The sequence below is a fragment of the Mixophyes fleayi genome, chromosome 1 (genome assembly GCF_038048845.1).
Source record: "Mixophyes fleayi isolate aMixFle1 chromosome 1, aMixFle1.hap1, whole genome shotgun sequence".
Taxonomy (NCBI): domain Eukaryota; kingdom Metazoa; phylum Chordata; class Amphibia; order Anura; family Limnodynastidae; genus Mixophyes; species Mixophyes fleayi.
In genome coordinates, this window is record NC_134402.1 from 255081742 (window position 1) to 255098965 (window position 17224).

The 17224-nt window shown below is 40.3% G+C and overlaps 1 protein-coding gene across 1 annotated transcript; it reads right to left on the reverse strand.

Annotated features, from left to right (window-relative positions):
- Nucleotides 1–4600: 4600 nt before the first annotated feature.
- CER1 (cerberus 1, DAN family BMP antagonist) lies at nucleotides 4601–7333 on the reverse strand. Its single transcript, XM_075204772.1, has 2 exons — nucleotides 6830–7333; nucleotides 4601–4885 (listed from the first exon to the last, which is right to left on the reverse strand). The coding sequence occupies exons 1-2, from the start codon at nucleotides 7331–7333 to the stop codon at nucleotides 4601–4603; spliced, it is 789 nt and encodes a 262-aa protein (XP_075060873.1).
- Between the last annotated feature and the right edge of the window lie 9891 nt (nucleotides 7334–17224).

Consider the following 17224-nt stretch of genomic DNA (forward strand, 5'->3'; position numbering starts at 1 on the left):
ATGGGTGTCAGGGCATGTTGGCACTTGTGGTTCTCCAAGTGCCAGCATGCCCCGGCTGCCATGAGCATGCTGGTGCTTGTAGTTATACAAGCATCAGCATACCCAGACTGTTTAGGGCAGCCCGGGCTGGCTGGGACTTGTACTCCCACAAAACAAAATGCCGTCTGTTTGTTATTTAACATTATTTGGACGTTATTACCCTACTACCCATAGCCCACGGGGTAGGAAGAGCCCTAGTGCTTTCAGCACTGGGCTAGTTATACCTAGAGGGGGGGCCGTTCATTTTTTACGGCAAACCCCACTCAAGAAAATCGAGGGGACCCCACGAAAAATTTTCCCCCGATTTTCACGTAGCCAGCAGTAGGCTGGCAGCACTAGGGTTAATAGTGATTGAGTGGGGGGGGGGGGGGGGGCACGCTTTTTTTTTTTTTTTAACTTTTATCTATTTTTAAACATTTGACAGCTGCCGGACCTCCGGCTCTATAGATAGGGCAGTATAACAGTGATGTGTTTACTAATCTTGCAGCTTGATGGGGACAACACAGGAGAGTTTGCTAAACACGGGAGTGTTTGACATTGCAGAAAATCACCAGAGATCACCAGCAATTTTCAAGATTAGAGTAAAAATTGCAGTTTAATACATCTGGCAACTTGGCGACTAAAATTGCGGGTTATCACCCGCGATTTTCCGCAATTTTAAAACGCTGAAAAAAATCGGACCTTGATACATTTACCCCCAAGTCTGTCTTCTAATCGTAAGTGCATATACAACGGGGGGAAAGGATGCAATGAATGGAAAAGTTTAATAAACATAATTGAATGCATATGAATATCACTTGTTTCTTTGGATCTAGATACAGTGCTGAAAAAGGACTGGTATTTTTTTTTTATTTGAAAGCATTATATTGTTACAGTATTCACAGGTCTCTTATATATAACTTTTTTGTGACCAACTTGACATGGTTGAATGGGGAGGACATACATTTGATATTTACTTTAATATGTAGGATTGTTTTTTTGTTGTAAAAGAAGGACTCATTTTCATTTGCAAAAAGCATTATATTATTACGCTATAGAAAGGTGTTTCATACACATTTTTTACATAATTTATTTTATTTGATATACACAGAATATTAATTGAACGGGGAAAGCACCATTTAGGTGTTTTTTGTATATATTGGGGCAGATTCAGTTGGCCGCGATGTTCCTCAAACATTGCGGCCGCTCCTTTTTGCTACGGTAAAAAGTAATGCTCATTTTTTGCTCGCACCACACAGTAATTTTTCTTTACAATTGAATACTCCCCACAGAATGGTTCTAGTTTAGGGTATTGGCACTTTTTAATACTTAGAGCTATATATGTATATATATCTATATAGCTATATATATCATTTGGGAGACTAAAATGTAAACCTGTCTGACATAACTAGGGAAATTTTCAAAAACAAATTATTGACTGGGTTTGTTTTTCTTTCTGACAGATCATCATGATCCCGTGAGCAGGGCGAGAGTGGGGGGGCTGGTACTAATTACCCAGGCCCTCTTTTTTTTTTTTAATCTAAACTGTTTTATTTTGTATTTATTTTTTGTGGGGGAGGGGGTGTGGCTCCCGTTGATGGGGGAGCAGACTATTTTAAGAAAAACACATACTCACATGATCACGGCGCTGGTGTCCCTCCTCCTTCCTCTCTGCTCCATTCACACTGAATGTTGGGCATTACGTCATGACATCACATCTGACATTCAGTGAGGAGTGGCACAGAGAGGACCCAGACAGAAAACAGAAGATGAAAGAAGCCAATACAAAAGTATGTAAAGGAATGGAGGCAAAGGGAGGAAAACAGAAAGGCACCGAGTGATGATGGAGAGGGGGAGCAGCATGGCACAGTCATGAAGGAGAGGGAGGGGGGCAGCATGGCACAGTGATGAAGGAGGGGGGGAACAGCAATGCACAGTGATGAAGGAGAAGGGGGAGCAGCATGGCACAGTGATGAAGGAGGGGGGGGGAGCAGTATGGCACAGTGGTGAAGGAGGAGGGGAGCAGTATGGCACAGTGATGAAGGAGGGGGGGAGCAGTATGGCACAGTGATGAAGGAGGGGGGGAGCAGTATGGCACAGTGATGAAGGAGAATGGGGGGAGCAGCATGATACAGTGATGAAGGAGAGGGGGGGAGCAGTATGGCACAGTGATGAAGGAGGGGGGGAGCAGTATGGCACAGTGATGAAGGAGGGGGGGGAGCAGTATGGCACAGTGATGAAGGAGGGGGGGAGCAGTATGGCACAGTGATGAAGGAGGGGGGGAGCAGTATGGCACAGTGATGAAGGAGAATGGGGGAGCAGCATAATACAGTGATGAAGGAGAAGGGGGAGCAGCATGGCACAGTGATGAAGGAGGGGGGGGAGCAGTATGGCACAGTGATGAAGGAGGGGGGGAGCAGTATGGCACAGTGATGAAGGGGGGGAGCAGTATGGCACAGTGATGAAGGAGGGGGGGAGCAGTATGGCACAGTGATGAAGGAGAATGGGGGGAGCAGCATGATACAGTGATGAAGGAGAGGGGGGAGCAGTGTGGCACAGTGATGAAGGAGGAGGGGTAGCATGGCACAGAGATGAAGGTGAGGGCGGCAGCATGGCACAGTGTTGAAGAAGGGGGGCAGCATGGCACAGTGATGAAGCAGAGGGGGGGTGCAGCATGGCACAGTGATGAAGGAGATGGGGGGAGCAACATGGCACTGTGATGAAGGAGAGGGGGGGCAGCATGGCACAGTGATGAAAGAGAGGGGGGCAGCATGGCACAGAGTGATGAAGGGGGGGCAGCATGGAACATAGTGATGAAGGGGGGCCAGGTGAAAGGGGGAGAAGCAGCATGGAGGGCACAGTGTGATCATAAGGGGGCACAGCATGGTTGTGATGAAGGGGCACAGTGTGATCATAAGGAGGCACAGTGTGGTGATGATGAAGGGGCACAGTAATGTGTGTGTGTGATCAGGGCCGCCTTCAGCAATCATGGGGCCCAGTATGGGTCCCTCGGGCCCCCCCCTCCCCCCGATTAGTGCCCCCCCACATGAGCAACAGCAACACATACTTACCTGGGGCCCCGCTGGTCTCCGCTACTCTGTCTTCAGCCTGGCTGTCACCGTGACAGCCAGGCACCAGGATGCGATCGCAGGGGTGGAGGAATCATTCTCCCTGTGATCATGTGATCTGCCTGGGGGAATGAATCCTCCACCCCTGCGATAGCATGCTGGTGCCTGGCTGTCACGGTGACAGCCAGGCTGAAGACAGAGTAGCGGAGACCAGCGGGGCCCCAGGTAAGTCTGTGCTGCGCTGTTGTACCGGGCCCCCTGGTGAGCCCGGGCCCGGTACAACAGTACCCCCCTGATGGCGGCCCTTTGTGTGATGGCACAGGGGCTTGTGGTAGTGTGTGTGCTGGCACAGGGGACTTGTGGTAGTATGTGTGTGATGGCACAGGGGGCTTGTGGTAGTATGTGTGTGTGATGGCACAGGGAGCTTGTGGCAATATAGTGTGTGTGATGGCACAGGGGGCTTGTAGCAATGTAGTGTGTGTGAGGTAGGTAGTGTCTAATGGGTGCTATTTTGTTTGTGGGGTGATGGTGGGACAATTTAATAGTGGGGACTATTTATTTAAGATGGGGTGGTTTGGGGGCTATTGAATGTGGGGGTGAGTTTGGGGAGATTGAGCTTCTGGGCCACGGTATATTCAGCTGATGAGGAGGGGATGATGCAGGCCAGCTCGCTCATTTCAAACCACCCTCCCCACCCCAGCTGAGGCCACATAAAATTATGTGGACCCAACACTTATACTCAGGAAGACAGAAAACTGCGCAGGAGTAGAGTGGAGGAAGCAGAAGGGCAAGGATCACCCATATCATTTCTCCCTAAGCAGCACCAAAGTTTGTGTCATACAGATTGGGGGAGGGAGTGTCAGCTCCAAAAGTTTGAGAACGTAGAGTAAAGTAATTACATAATGTAAGTGATGTCACTACTTACCATATATCCATTATTTACAGGATACTGATTGGCACCTGTACATCCTAATAAATATGCATAAATGTGAAAGCAATATACAGAATTTACTCTGTTTCAAGAAATAAAAAGTAAAATTATAGACAAACCATTTTATTACAAATATATGTCAATCAAATAAGTTAGATCTAAACCACAAAAGTTTGTTGTACAGTTGGTTATATAATACACATGCTGCAGGTAGATGAGATGCGAGCAGTACCTCTTCAGCTGCTACTAGCATGTGATGTAATTGTTATGACACATTGTAGAATATTTATTATGTGGTTAGCTTTTAGTAGGCACCCTGGTAAACCTTTATCACATGCAAATAAATGGGATGAAATTGTAAGCAGGCCTACACGTGACTAGGTTGATTTGATGTCATTAGATAGTATTCATCAGGAAAAATTTTTTGTTACAACTAATAATGTCAGGTATCCTAGGAAAAGAAGAGGATGCCTACCTCAAAAACACATGCACCTCACGTCTGATCATTTAATAACTCTTTTTCAAAGGAAAACTGAACACCATATAGCATTTAATGATTACCAGCTTCCACGAGTCCTGGTTCTTATTGAGGTCCATAAGAGTTGGCACCCGTATTAGCAATGACTGTTCCATGGTTGTTGTATTTATGAACAACACACTTGCATTCTTCCACCATCATAATAACTTTTACTACATTGCTAGATCCTGTGCAGTTCAATTTCAGATGATTCATGGTGAATTTGAAAGGTCGACAATGAGAGCAGATGTTGAGCGGGTCCCTCTGGTTAGGTACATAGAGAGAGTTGCATATACCAAAGCACAGCTTATTCTGTATCACCGCTTTGTCACAGTTGTCGTGTATAATATTCTGCAAAGAAAATATATACCATCTGATCAATATCACACAGAAACCCCACCCCACACCGTATAACGAATGCCTGTCTCCTATACACAATGGAGGATGTTATTTTGTGGGTTGTACCAATATTGATTGAAAATGCAGCGTATCATTTTACTAGTAAACAGTGCTTTATATGCATGAGGCAGTCCTTATTAAATTAGTCCTAGGGGCTATTTAACAAGCTGCAGTTTTCGGGGGACCACTGCAAATTTAAGTATTCCCTTCTATGGGGACTTCTGTTTTTCGTGATTTAACAAGTGATTTTCAGAACTTGTACCCAATGGCTAACGCCATCTGAAGATGGGGTTAGCCATTGAAGCCTATTGGGAGAGCATTGTGGTAGAGGGATCTTCGGATATCTCACCCGCACAAGGTTGCGATAGTGACTATAGAAGAAAGAGGAGATAGGTGTTCACCGGCACAGCAATTTAGCGTGACTGCTATATAGCTGTCCCTTTTCATTGTGATTGTTAAATATGCCCCTTAAAGTTTCTCAGATATGTAAATCTTTCGTAGTGAATTCACATGCTGCATTCTTTATAGATTCAGGCCAAAAAATGTCTGTCTTCACTATGTATGGGTGACGACTTCTCAAGGTCATGAGATTTTCATAGTATACATATTACGGTTCTGAATGAAAAATATATTTTTGCAGATACTTTCTACCAGCTGCATAAGTTTGTTAGATACATTGTCTGCTAGAATGTATCTAAAAGATATCATAAATGAAATGTCTTCTGTTTACATGCACCTCTTGTATGCATTCAGCATCACTGAATCATCTGGCGACAACAGTGACTTTCTAATAACAATGGGCTAAAGTCCTGGCAAACAAACTAACGTAGCTAGGCTGTGGCTTAACTAAGAAAATGACCCTTTGGTTCTTCTTAGGCGACATACATAAAAGTTGAAATTCTTTAAAGTTGTCCATAACTGTCATTGTCTCATGGGAGATATGTGTTATGTAAGTATTCAGAGATACTAAGAAATAATCTGTCAATTAGAATTCATTAATAACGTGGCTTATTAAAATATGATTGGACTTTAAAATAAACAAAATTCACAAGTTTTAAGAACTAATTACAAATATTGTAAGTAACTAGATAATTATAACTAGAATGTCATTTTAGCGGGGCTAATTCTGTTAAATGAAAAATATGATACAAATTATTTATAACATTATTAACTACAATTTAATTTTCCAAAAATAATATCTTTTTGCACATATTTTGGATTTGCTAAAATGGATTTGCTATAATGCTCATCAATTTTAGAATATTGGACAGTACTTGACTGTAAGTAAAAGGACCCCACAGACAACAGTGTACTGAAGAGCCAGTATAGTCATGGTAAAACAACAAGTATAATAAAAATAAAATGTTTCATTATCATTAAAAACATTAAAACGTTTCACAATATGTGACCTTATACAACATTATAATCACACTTCACAATGATAAAGTGATGTCAGACAAGTCGAAAAAGGCTGTTTTCTTGTACAGAGAAAAGTGGGCAGACATAGTGGTAGTGGTTGTTGCTTTTGGTAAAATTCATGTAAAAAGTTTTATGAAAGGGCCATGGGTATATGCTGTTAGACACAAGACCTTAATGTGTGTACTGTACATTGAAATCCTTTGTCTGATTTTTCTTATGTACTGTTAAATTGCTTGGACTCATCTAATGGATGACTAGTAATGTACACCTCAGTTTGAGATAATTGAGTAAACTCATTTTTTTGTATAAATATTTGTGCATTGGACATTTAAATTTAACGTCCGTCAAGCAAAGCTTGCACAAAATGAAGAAATGTTGTAGCCTGAGTCCTAAACCAGTTGAGCGCATTTTCATATAGTCTAGAAAAACAAAATGCACATAGGCACAGTATAATGTAAGACAGTGGTATTTGCTTACCTGAGAAAATGGCACGGTTTTACAGACTTCCCGTTGTATTTCTTGTGTCTTAACTGGATAGATGAAGTCTTCCGGGGCTCCATTCATTTTATATATAAAATAGTTCCAGGACTTTTTGGCATTATGTTTCTCATGAATATTTACTTTTCCCTTATTGAAAGGATATGCGAAATAAGAGTTCCTTCTGGTTCCACTATGGCCCCCCATCATGGGCAGATCCATGCTTTGCACAGTTTTTTCTCCATTGGTGTCTTTTGATAAAAGTCTTAACTTGGGAACTTTGTTTTTCTCTTGATTCTTTTCACTTACTGCTGATTTAGAATGTTTCTTTTCTCGAATTGTATTATGTAGCGCAATGTTCTGATGATCTTCTCTCTCTTTCCTGGATTGTTGCTGATGAAATATTGTTTGATTCTTGGATCTCTCCTTGGCTTCGACATCTCTCCCTTCTGCCTTAATTGCAATGTAGGATATAGTGATCAGCTGGATTATCTGTAACCACATGATGCGGTCCTCTTCTTGCTTCCTAATAGCTCCTGTGTGAGGGAATGCCGGTTTTAAAGACTAACCTGGACTAGTTCTCACTGTTCCTGCCACGTCACTGATAAGATCTTGACTTTTTAATTTATTTATGTTAATTAAATTCCTCTTTCATAGTGATGTGTATGTGTGAAATGTTCTTTAGATGTTTCTTTTATGTCTGATTTCTAATGGATAATGTGTTACCTGAGCAAGACTGAGGAAACTGAATGTGTATTAGTGATGTGATCAACATAAGCATTAATTTAATACCATGATCATGTACACATTCTTAAAGCATTTCAGGAATATTTTGAAAATAATATTTACCGTAAAACTGGGTCAAAACTACAACTTGATAATTTTGCACCTTAAAACCTATGTGCCCTATAAATTGCTTTGTGTCAAATTAAAAGTTGTATATTGTAAGGAATAATGTACTGTTCCTACTATATTAAAAGGATTTTAGAACTCAATCAGTGACCTGTATGAAAATCCTCAGACTTTGTCCTGGTGCTTTTGTATGCACATTGAACTTCTTTGTTCTTCCAATATCATTATTTTTTTCACTTTTACAATCTCACACGTAGGGAGAGCACTGCAATATTGTGATCATTACGGAATTATAATATTGTGTTCACAAGACAGTGTAATATTGTGGTTATTGAGACAAAATCATTTTCAGTGATTGGGAAATGTACTATTTTGATCATTTGTGCAGTATAGTATTGCGGTTGTGGGGGCAATGTAATGTTGTGGCCAACAGGGTAGTATAATATTATGGTTATGGCCATTATGGCCTGGCAGGCATCATTAAAGGTGGCTATTAGGGATGGCCATGCTCATATTTTGTACTGGGGAAAAAAGTATGTTATTTACAGCACTGTCTACATTATATACCCATTCCCATGTTTCTTAGGCAGCTTTACCTATATACTCAGGATATAAGGTTAGTGTTGATCCGATCTGAAGCTGCCGTTAGCCATTGAATCCTATGGGAAGAGTACTGCAGTAAAGGGATATTCGAATCCCTCACTGCATCTATCCTGCTCTTCCTTTCGGTTACTATCGCAAAGATAGCCACTTTGCGATAGTGATCATTGAGAAGATAGGATATAGTCACTTTTGTGTGTTCGCAGGGACAGCAGTTTTAATAAATGCTCACAATCTTTCATTCCGATAAAGAACGAAAATGACTGTGTAAAAAATGCGCTAGTTAAAAAATATGGCCCTTAGTTCTTCATCATCATCATCATCATCATCATCATCATCATCATCATGATCATCATTTATTTATATATAGCGCCACTATTTCCGCAGCGCTGTACAGAGAACTCACTCACATCAGCCCCTGCCCCATTGGAGCTTACAGTCTAAATTCCCTAACATAACATTCTACCCCTCTCTCTACCCCGCTGGGGGCTCTCACCTTTCATGTAGCTGTACTTTCCAAGTTACTGTGCTTTTTGTTAACTGTTCTGTGCTGTCTCACGCTGTACCGTGTTTCTGTCTGTCCCTGTATGGTGCTACGGATACCTAGTGGCGCCCTATAAATAAATATTAATAATAATAATAATATACGCACACAGAGAGACTAGGGTTAATTTGATATCAGCCAATTAACCTACTAGTATGTTTTTGGAGTGGGGAGGAAACCGGAGCACCTGGAGGAAACCCGGGGGAGAACATAAAAACTCCACACAGATAAGGTCATGGTTTGGGAATCGAACTCATGTGCTGTGAGGCAGAAGTGCTAACCACTAAGTCACCGTGCTGCCCCAGGTCCTCTTTAAACAGGACAGTAAAACTAGAGACGTATCCATTATGTCCAATTGTGAATGTGCAGCTTGACAATGGTAATATATATTTTCGTTGATTTTGGAATAGGTGGAATATTCAAGAGTACATTTATAAGTATTAAGCAATGGCCTCAACTTCACAATGCAGGAATCATTTAGGCTATATTTAGGCTATATTTGAAACAGAGCTGGAAGGTAAAGATTGTTGGAATAATGTCCATTTGGTGCAGAAAAAACACCCTTTAAATGTAAATTACAAAAAACTACACTGGAGACAATCTTGAGAAGTTGCAAAAACATTTTACAAACTAAACATTTCCTTTGAAAATCTTAGCTGACAACATTTTAAATATCCTGTTTATGTGAAGAAAAGACTTGAAGGTTTAACTATAGTCTCACAAATCCTGACAGCAAGATAAAAAGAAACACCTATTTCCGAGGCTGGCTTTGACAATAATTGCTAGCTCAGTGCCAGGATTTGTAATCCACACACCGCTTGATTCAATTGGAAATTTCAATCAACAATTAGGTTGGCAACCATTTGCTTTAAAACAGTGTGATGATTACTGCTAATTATTGTCATGTTGATCCGAGCTAAATACGTTTGTCATTATTTGCATCTTACTTCAAAGGGATTCATTTTTATTACCTGCTAATTTGGCTGAACCAAGTGCCACTTACTATTGTGACATAGGACACAGATTTGCAGCCTGTGAATCTCTCATTGTACATGTGGATATTTAAATCTCAATTCTTACCTCTTGCTGGTGGAAGTTTTTACATTGCAAATTATCATCACAGGATGTACCACAGATTCTGTTCCCTCCTTCTAAAGAATGAACTTTAAAATAAGAAGTTTTAAAATAAGAAAATAGATTGCAAATTAACCTTCAAATGCAAAATAATATTTGCATTAAAAATGAATACATTATCTTGTTTTTTTCGACCCCTAGTCCACTCACTAGTTTGTAGCTGTCTGATATTCCATGTAGTGGTACAGTTATTAAATTTAAAGTGTTCTGTTTTGGTTTAATCTGCATGGTTCTAACTTTGGCACTTCCTTCTGAAATCTTATTTGGAAATGTAATTCAAATTAACAGGATCAAACTAACTAAACCTTCTTATCTCTCTGTATCAGATTTTTCATGTATGAAAATTACATTTAAATTAATTCCTCTTTAAGCCTTGTGGTTTTTCAAAAATGCAAAATAAGATTTGTTCTGAAAACTTTTCAAGACATGCTCAATCATTTTTGGACCATGGATCAGGAAAATATATTCTAGAGGTGTTTTAGTCCACTATTGTATATATTCACTTGGCTTTACATCATGCCTACACATAACCACCAAGAATATTTTATCCCATACATATTTGCATTTTTAGTACTAAAGAAAGCTGCATTTTTATGTGTTCCAGTGTAAAATAATTACACTGCATCCATAGAATAGGATTTAACAAGGTTGCATTCTTGACATTATAATGATTTGTTACAACTAGTAAAGCTGGGTACACACTACAGAAATTTCGACCAACTTTTTATGCCGAGTGATTTTACATGCGATCGATGTTCCGATCGCTCGGTCCATGGACTGCATACACACTAGCCTTGTTTAGGATGATAAAGGGAAGAGCGGACGTCCCTTTAGCGACTTTTTACAGCCATGTTGTCGTGAGCAATGACTGTAATTTCATACTCACTGTTGTGGATCGGTCGGAAGTTTATACACACTACATATCGGAAACGAGATTGGAACGAAAATATTAAACGGTACAACCAACCAAATGAGGCGATAATCGTCCATTTGGGCAGACTTTCGACCATCATGTTACTGCACACACTGACCCGACTTTTGAACGAGCGGTCGTATGTCGGCTGATTTAGCCAATTATTGGATGAAAACTGTGTAGAGTGTATCCAGCTTTAGCAATAACTTTGTGACAATGAATCTTGCAATCATGGGAGTACCACTAGCTGTGCCAGTGTGTCCAAGTAACTGTGACATACCTTGGTACACTACACTCCTCCCATGCCACTGTCATAATATGCTCAATGAGTCTAATTACAATGTTGTTGTGTTGTATTGTGTTTTAAATAAGCCTCAAAAGGTTTGAATTGCATGCAAAATATAGAATAACAAAAATTGTCCAGTGCAGTTGGCCAGAATTGATAACATGCTATTTGTTACGGGCAAACACAACATCCAGGGACATTTATTTTTTAAGACTTTATTTATTGAGAGATCAACTAGTAGAAGTACAAATAAGCAAACTACAAACAGTGTAGCTAGGTATGAAATAATATGCACTGTTGCCATTCAAAATATAGGTATGCTACAAAGATATGTAAGGCCCAGAACTGAAAAACAAGTTGGACAATTTTAATATATGAGGGAAAGAAAATGGTTAAAGACATTAAGGAAAAACAGCGTAGCGGGCCACAGGCCGGAAAGCAGGAGGGTAGAGGGGGACCAAATATAGACTCTTTTCAAGTCAGGGGGACTGTACGTCTATGTCTTAGTTGGCGAAAGCGGAACGCTTGGGGCCATTTTTTGCATAATATCGCTCTCCACATGCTCAGAACCGGATTATACACCAGTGAATGCAGCAACATCCTATTCATCTGTACGCTCAAAGGACCCTTACGACAGCCTATGATTTCAGGGAGAGGATTGGGCTTGTTCACGTAGTCAATGTGCAGTAAGGGCATGCCAAGCTTGAGCGGACGCAGCAAGGTCCGAATCAAGCTTTGGGCATCTTAAAGGTTTGTGTTTTTCTGTCTTATCACTTGCACCAGCAATAGCGATGCCAAACACATATACATGCTAGGACTGGATATACATGTGTTTGCAAACTGGAGCAACTGTAAAAACACATTTTATGTACAGTAAACATTAAGAACATATTAATGTATTTTATGGGGAAAAAACATTTTTAATGTTTTGTCATTAATGACTATATTATTAAGAATTGACATTAATGGAATACTTTTTTCTGTGCAATCTGCTGGGACTTTAGATTGCACATATGTATTGGACGTATCCTACAGCTGGCAAGTTTCAGCCAATATTTCATCCACGGGGGAGTGGCGGCCAGCCCGAACAGCCGTTAGAGTGAGCGGCCTGGGGGGCCGCTGCCCCCCTGCCCCCCGGCCCAGCCCGCCCCTATCCTACAGTGTCTTTTCTGTTAGAGCAGTGCGGACCTAGACCCATATTCAACAAGAGACGTTGAAACATCTTGTCAATGCCTCCTGAAACTTGATGTAAGTCTTGGATGAGTTATGCAGTATGCTTGTCATATATCCCATCTGGTAGATGTGACAGATTCTCTTAATAACTGTGTGCATTGAATGGGCAGAGGTTAGTTTCCAATCCACTATAATTTGACAAGTGTCAGCCAATACAATATGTTGGATTTATTTTGGTGTCTGGAGGCTGCTGGAACTCCAAGTAGGAGGGGGAAAAACTGGAAGAGAGGGGGACATCAAGATGTAATACAGTGATTATTATAGTTTTAATCTCCAACCATAGTTTAGGACACTGCCACCAAATGTGTAGAAAAGAGCTTTCTGCAGGGCAACCTCTCCACCATGTGTTAGATGCATCATGGACTATTGTAATCCCTTTCTTCATGTAAACCACAGAAATTAAAAATATATCCCCAGTGCTCCTTCTTAAGGGTTATAGAGCATTTTGTTTTTAGTTTGTATTTTTTGCCAGGTATTGATTTTGGACATCCAATTTGTATGGTTGCCTGTTTATGCTACCATTTGAGTAAAAATTACACACAATATTACTTATACACACTCTCTCTATAACTCTTTAGAAGAAGCGCTAGGGATTTATTTGTCAGTTACACAGAACCGGATGCTGTGTTTTCTTTATTTTCTGCCTAGTCTTCATTATTGAATATCTCTCCCAGGTCTTCCTGCCAAGCACGTTTGTGGGAATCCCTCATAACAACCAACCAACAGCTTGAGTTCAGCATATAACACGGAGATAAGACCCTTTGTTGATGTTTGCCTTGAGCAAAACAGCCTCCATTGTGATAATGGGTCTGCAACTTAAATGTGTTTTAAATGAGGGATATGGAAGTTTACCTATTGCAAAAATGTAAAACATTTTTGTTATGAATGTTGAGTTTTACTTTTATATTAGCTAAGAAAGGAAAAGAGAGTCCGCATGAGATGCTGTTCATATATTAATACAACTTGCCACCTGGCGATCACATGAGCCAGGATTATGACCCAGAGGGAATCCCCGGCATAACAGGACTGGAATACATCACTAGTTCATGGTGCTTGTTTTAGGTCAATCCCAGAGTGTGCGACATACATGATGGAATTGAACTGATTTTGGATGCTGGGGCCATGGAAACAGAGAAGGAAGGAAAGAAACGGAAGTAATACCAGAGGCTTTTGGCATCAATCAATGATCAGACTCTTGCAATGTTTGGGCTATGTCATAGCATGCACTGAGGGAGCTGCGCAAAGAGGTAGTAATGCTTAAAGTTCAGTATACCTAGGCCTCTACCATGTTGCAGTCTCTGAAAAGTCTCAAATCAAACCTTGGTCCATACAAATTGAGAGGTGTAATGTTACAAAACAATTGAAATGTAGGGACGGACATGGATCGGTAACACTTGAAATAAATGTATATAATATGGAAAGCATGTTCATCTAAATAACAATGATTCTGCCTATCCAGGAAATGAAATGGTGATTCCAAGTCTCTAGATCAGATATTATCTGAGAAAGTACTTGAGGGAAGTTAGCATGGAACAGCTAATTTCTGGTTATGTGTATTCCAAGATACTAAATTTTCTTTTGCTGTCATCTAAGAGGGAATCTCTGTTCCAGACTAGCACTTATCAAATCTCAAATATAGTAATCTAGAACTTCAGTTGTTCGGGAGTTAATTTTATAACCTGCGTGAAGGCTGTAGTGATCAATTTCTTCAAAAAGGTGAGGGAGGGATGAGGGATGATGGATCAGCTATTGTAAGAAGAAAGTCATCTGTATAAAGAGCAATTTTGTGTTCTAATTTTCCAACTCTAAACCTGGAAATATTGGGATTCAAGCTAATTTTCAATAAGCAACACAAAAATGAGTGGAGAAAGGGAACACCGTTGTCTTCTACCATTAGTGATACTAAATGGGGATGATGTGTCTCTGTTGGCTGATATTATTGCATTGGAGGAACAGTCTAAGGCTGAGATCCTGTCTAGGAACTTACCTTCAAAGCCTATCACCCAAGTACTCTAACCAGGAAGGGCCATGAAATATGATCAAAGGCTTTTTCGGGTCTAGCACTATTTTTTGCTCATGTATAGAATGAAACAGGTTGATGGGCCATCTGGTCTCCTGGTGTTATAGAGAGCTTGTGGGCCAGGAATGAAACTGACATGGTCTGGGTGTATTAAAGAGAGGAGGACCAAATTAAGTTTGTTTGCAAGAGCTTGGCATACACTTTTAAGATCAACATTTAATAAAGAGATTGATCTGTAATTTGAACATAAACTGGTGTCCCTACACAGTTTTGACATCCAGGGATTGTCCACGAAAATGAAACACAGGTGACAAGTATGTATTATTCAATCAAAATGTTATGGATGTAATTAAAAATCTTGCCTCACATACCTATTTGTGGACCGAGTCCAGCAATAACTCCCATAGACCCCCTATCTTCTAAGCAGGGGCAGGCTGGGCTGGGGGGCCGGTCCCATAATGTGCTACCTTGGGCTGGGTCACTTGGCCATCTGCATTTTATTCCCTTTAAAATGTTCCTAATAGGCTGCTGAGTCAAGTCTTGCCCCCCGAGCTAAAATGTGCCAGCCCTCCTCTGCTTCTAAGTGCACTTGCTTCTTACCAACTTCATTGGGTACTCATTGCATAGGGATTCCTGATTGCTGACAGTCAGTAATGTGGATATACTACATCCACACAGGATCCATATTACAATGCTACCTCTGTGATGAGCTTTGTGAATATAGTTTTAGGCAAAATGTACAAATATATTTTAATAGTTATTTCAAAAACTTTATTTTCACATGAAGAGAGATTTTAGTCTTTATTCCACTTGTGTAGTGTTTAAGGATCATCTATACAAATTCTGTGACCATTGTTTTATTACAAGCAACTACCAAAGTCTCTGCACAGGCAGTATAAGCATGCAGCATCAAAGCATGTAATTATATAGCAAGAGAAATACAGGAACATGACATCACCTGTTATTATGTGCTCTTTGAATGACTTGCGGGAAGGCTCGCCATTAGACGGAAGCTGAAACACAATATTCCTTTCATTCATGTTCTCTTTAACATGTCACCATAGGCCATGCAAACTGCCGACTGCCTATTTGTGATAATTATGGTTCACTGCTTACCCTAGAGAAGGCACTGCAAGAAATTCACTCCATCATCTTCTAAAAATACAGACCTCAATAACATCACTTAAAATACCAATTTGCTCAAAGAAACATAATGCTTGCTTGTATGGTTCAGTTTCCTCCACCATTATGCTACTGTGACCTCTATTGATTATGCTAGGACCTTTTATATTCAAACAAATCTTTTACATCCTTTGAAATAGACTGGGAATTTACTGTTTGTCTTTATGTTAATGAAAATATTGTTAGGCGGGGCGGATAAAACATTTGGGCAGCACGGTGGCTCAGTGGTTAGCACTTCTGCCTCACAGCGCTGGGTTCATGAGTTCAATTCCCGACCATGGCCTTATCTGTGTGGGGTTTGTATGTTCTCCCCGTGTTTGCGTGGGTTTCCTCCAGGTGCTCCAAAAACATACTAGTAGGTTAATTGGCTGCTATCAAAATTGACCCTAGTCTCTCTCTCTCTATGTCTGTGTGTGTATGTTAGGGAATTTAGACTGTAAGCTCCAATTGGGCAGGGACTGATGTGAATGAGTTCTCTGTACAGCGCTACGGAATCAGTGTCGCTATATAAATAAATGGTGATGATGATGATTTGTAAATTGATGCCCATGTAATTATGTAACATGGACAGCGGTTTAACTAGCTCCATGGCAGCCCATACAGCTGTAATAGGGTCCAGCGGTGAGGGGTAACAAAACAAAAATTAAAACTATGGATGCCCATGTATCTGGAATGGGAGAACAGGAACCTCCACAATTCTTCTAGTATTAGTAAGTCGGGGATTTTAGCATGATATAGCACAATAACCAGATATCAGTTTGTAGTACATATATGCATATTGTCAGGGCCAGAGGTCTCCCCGGGAGTTTTCCCAATAGGCCGGCGGTTTCCATGATGTGGTGGAACTGTTTATGGTGTTTAACTAAGCTCTCCCCCCACCCCCCACTTACTTTTTTTAAACCAGGAAGGTGCATGGACCCTGGCGCCCAGGTCTGGGTGGCCCAAGCTCATTGGGTTCAGCCGCAATATTGGTGTGCTTTCAGGTTGCAATCCCCTCCCCAGGGCCCAACGACCGATACTATAAACATACATCACAATGTTTGTACAACAGCCAATATTTTATCTTTGTGCTTTACAACATACTGTCACACACAGTCTTAACAAAGTATTTGAAACTATACTTTATGTCTTACTGTTTACTGAGATACTTGTTTGGAAAGCCAATTACACTTATTACCTTATAGTAGTTGTTATGGTACAGTAGTTGCCTATTTTGGTAACTGGTTACAAGTAATATTTTTTCTGAAGTCAAGTAAAATACTTGTCAAGAATTATTTTGTTTACATTTTCTGTACCCTAAACAGCAATCTCAGAAACACATTTAAATATTCAACTGTTCTAATTGTTAATCTCATTTCAATATACTAATAAGGATTTGGACTGTTGTATTTTTTTTTATTTTTTTTTACAGACATTAAATTAAAAGTAAATATTGATCCATTATAACAAGGCATCATGACTCATTCAGAAAAGTATACACAAAGGTCTGCACGGTATGTCTGAAGATATAATGTTTGACATTGTATAAAAGCCTATCATTTAGCAATTTAGACATCATAATGTTCCCTGCATGGTCGTTTAATAGGGTACGGACAGGAAATCTGAGACGCATATGAAAAAAGCCACTGCCA

Bases quoted from the DNA above. Each gene is read 5' to 3' on its own strand.
- CER1 (XM_075204772.1), bottom strand. From the start codon at position 7,333: ATGTGGTTACAGATAATCCAGCTGATCACTATATCCTACATTGCAATT. The intron at 4,886-6,829 runs GTAAGCAAATAC...TTTTCTTTGCAG, and splicing joins AAACCGTGCCATTTTCTCAG to AATATTATACACGACAACTG.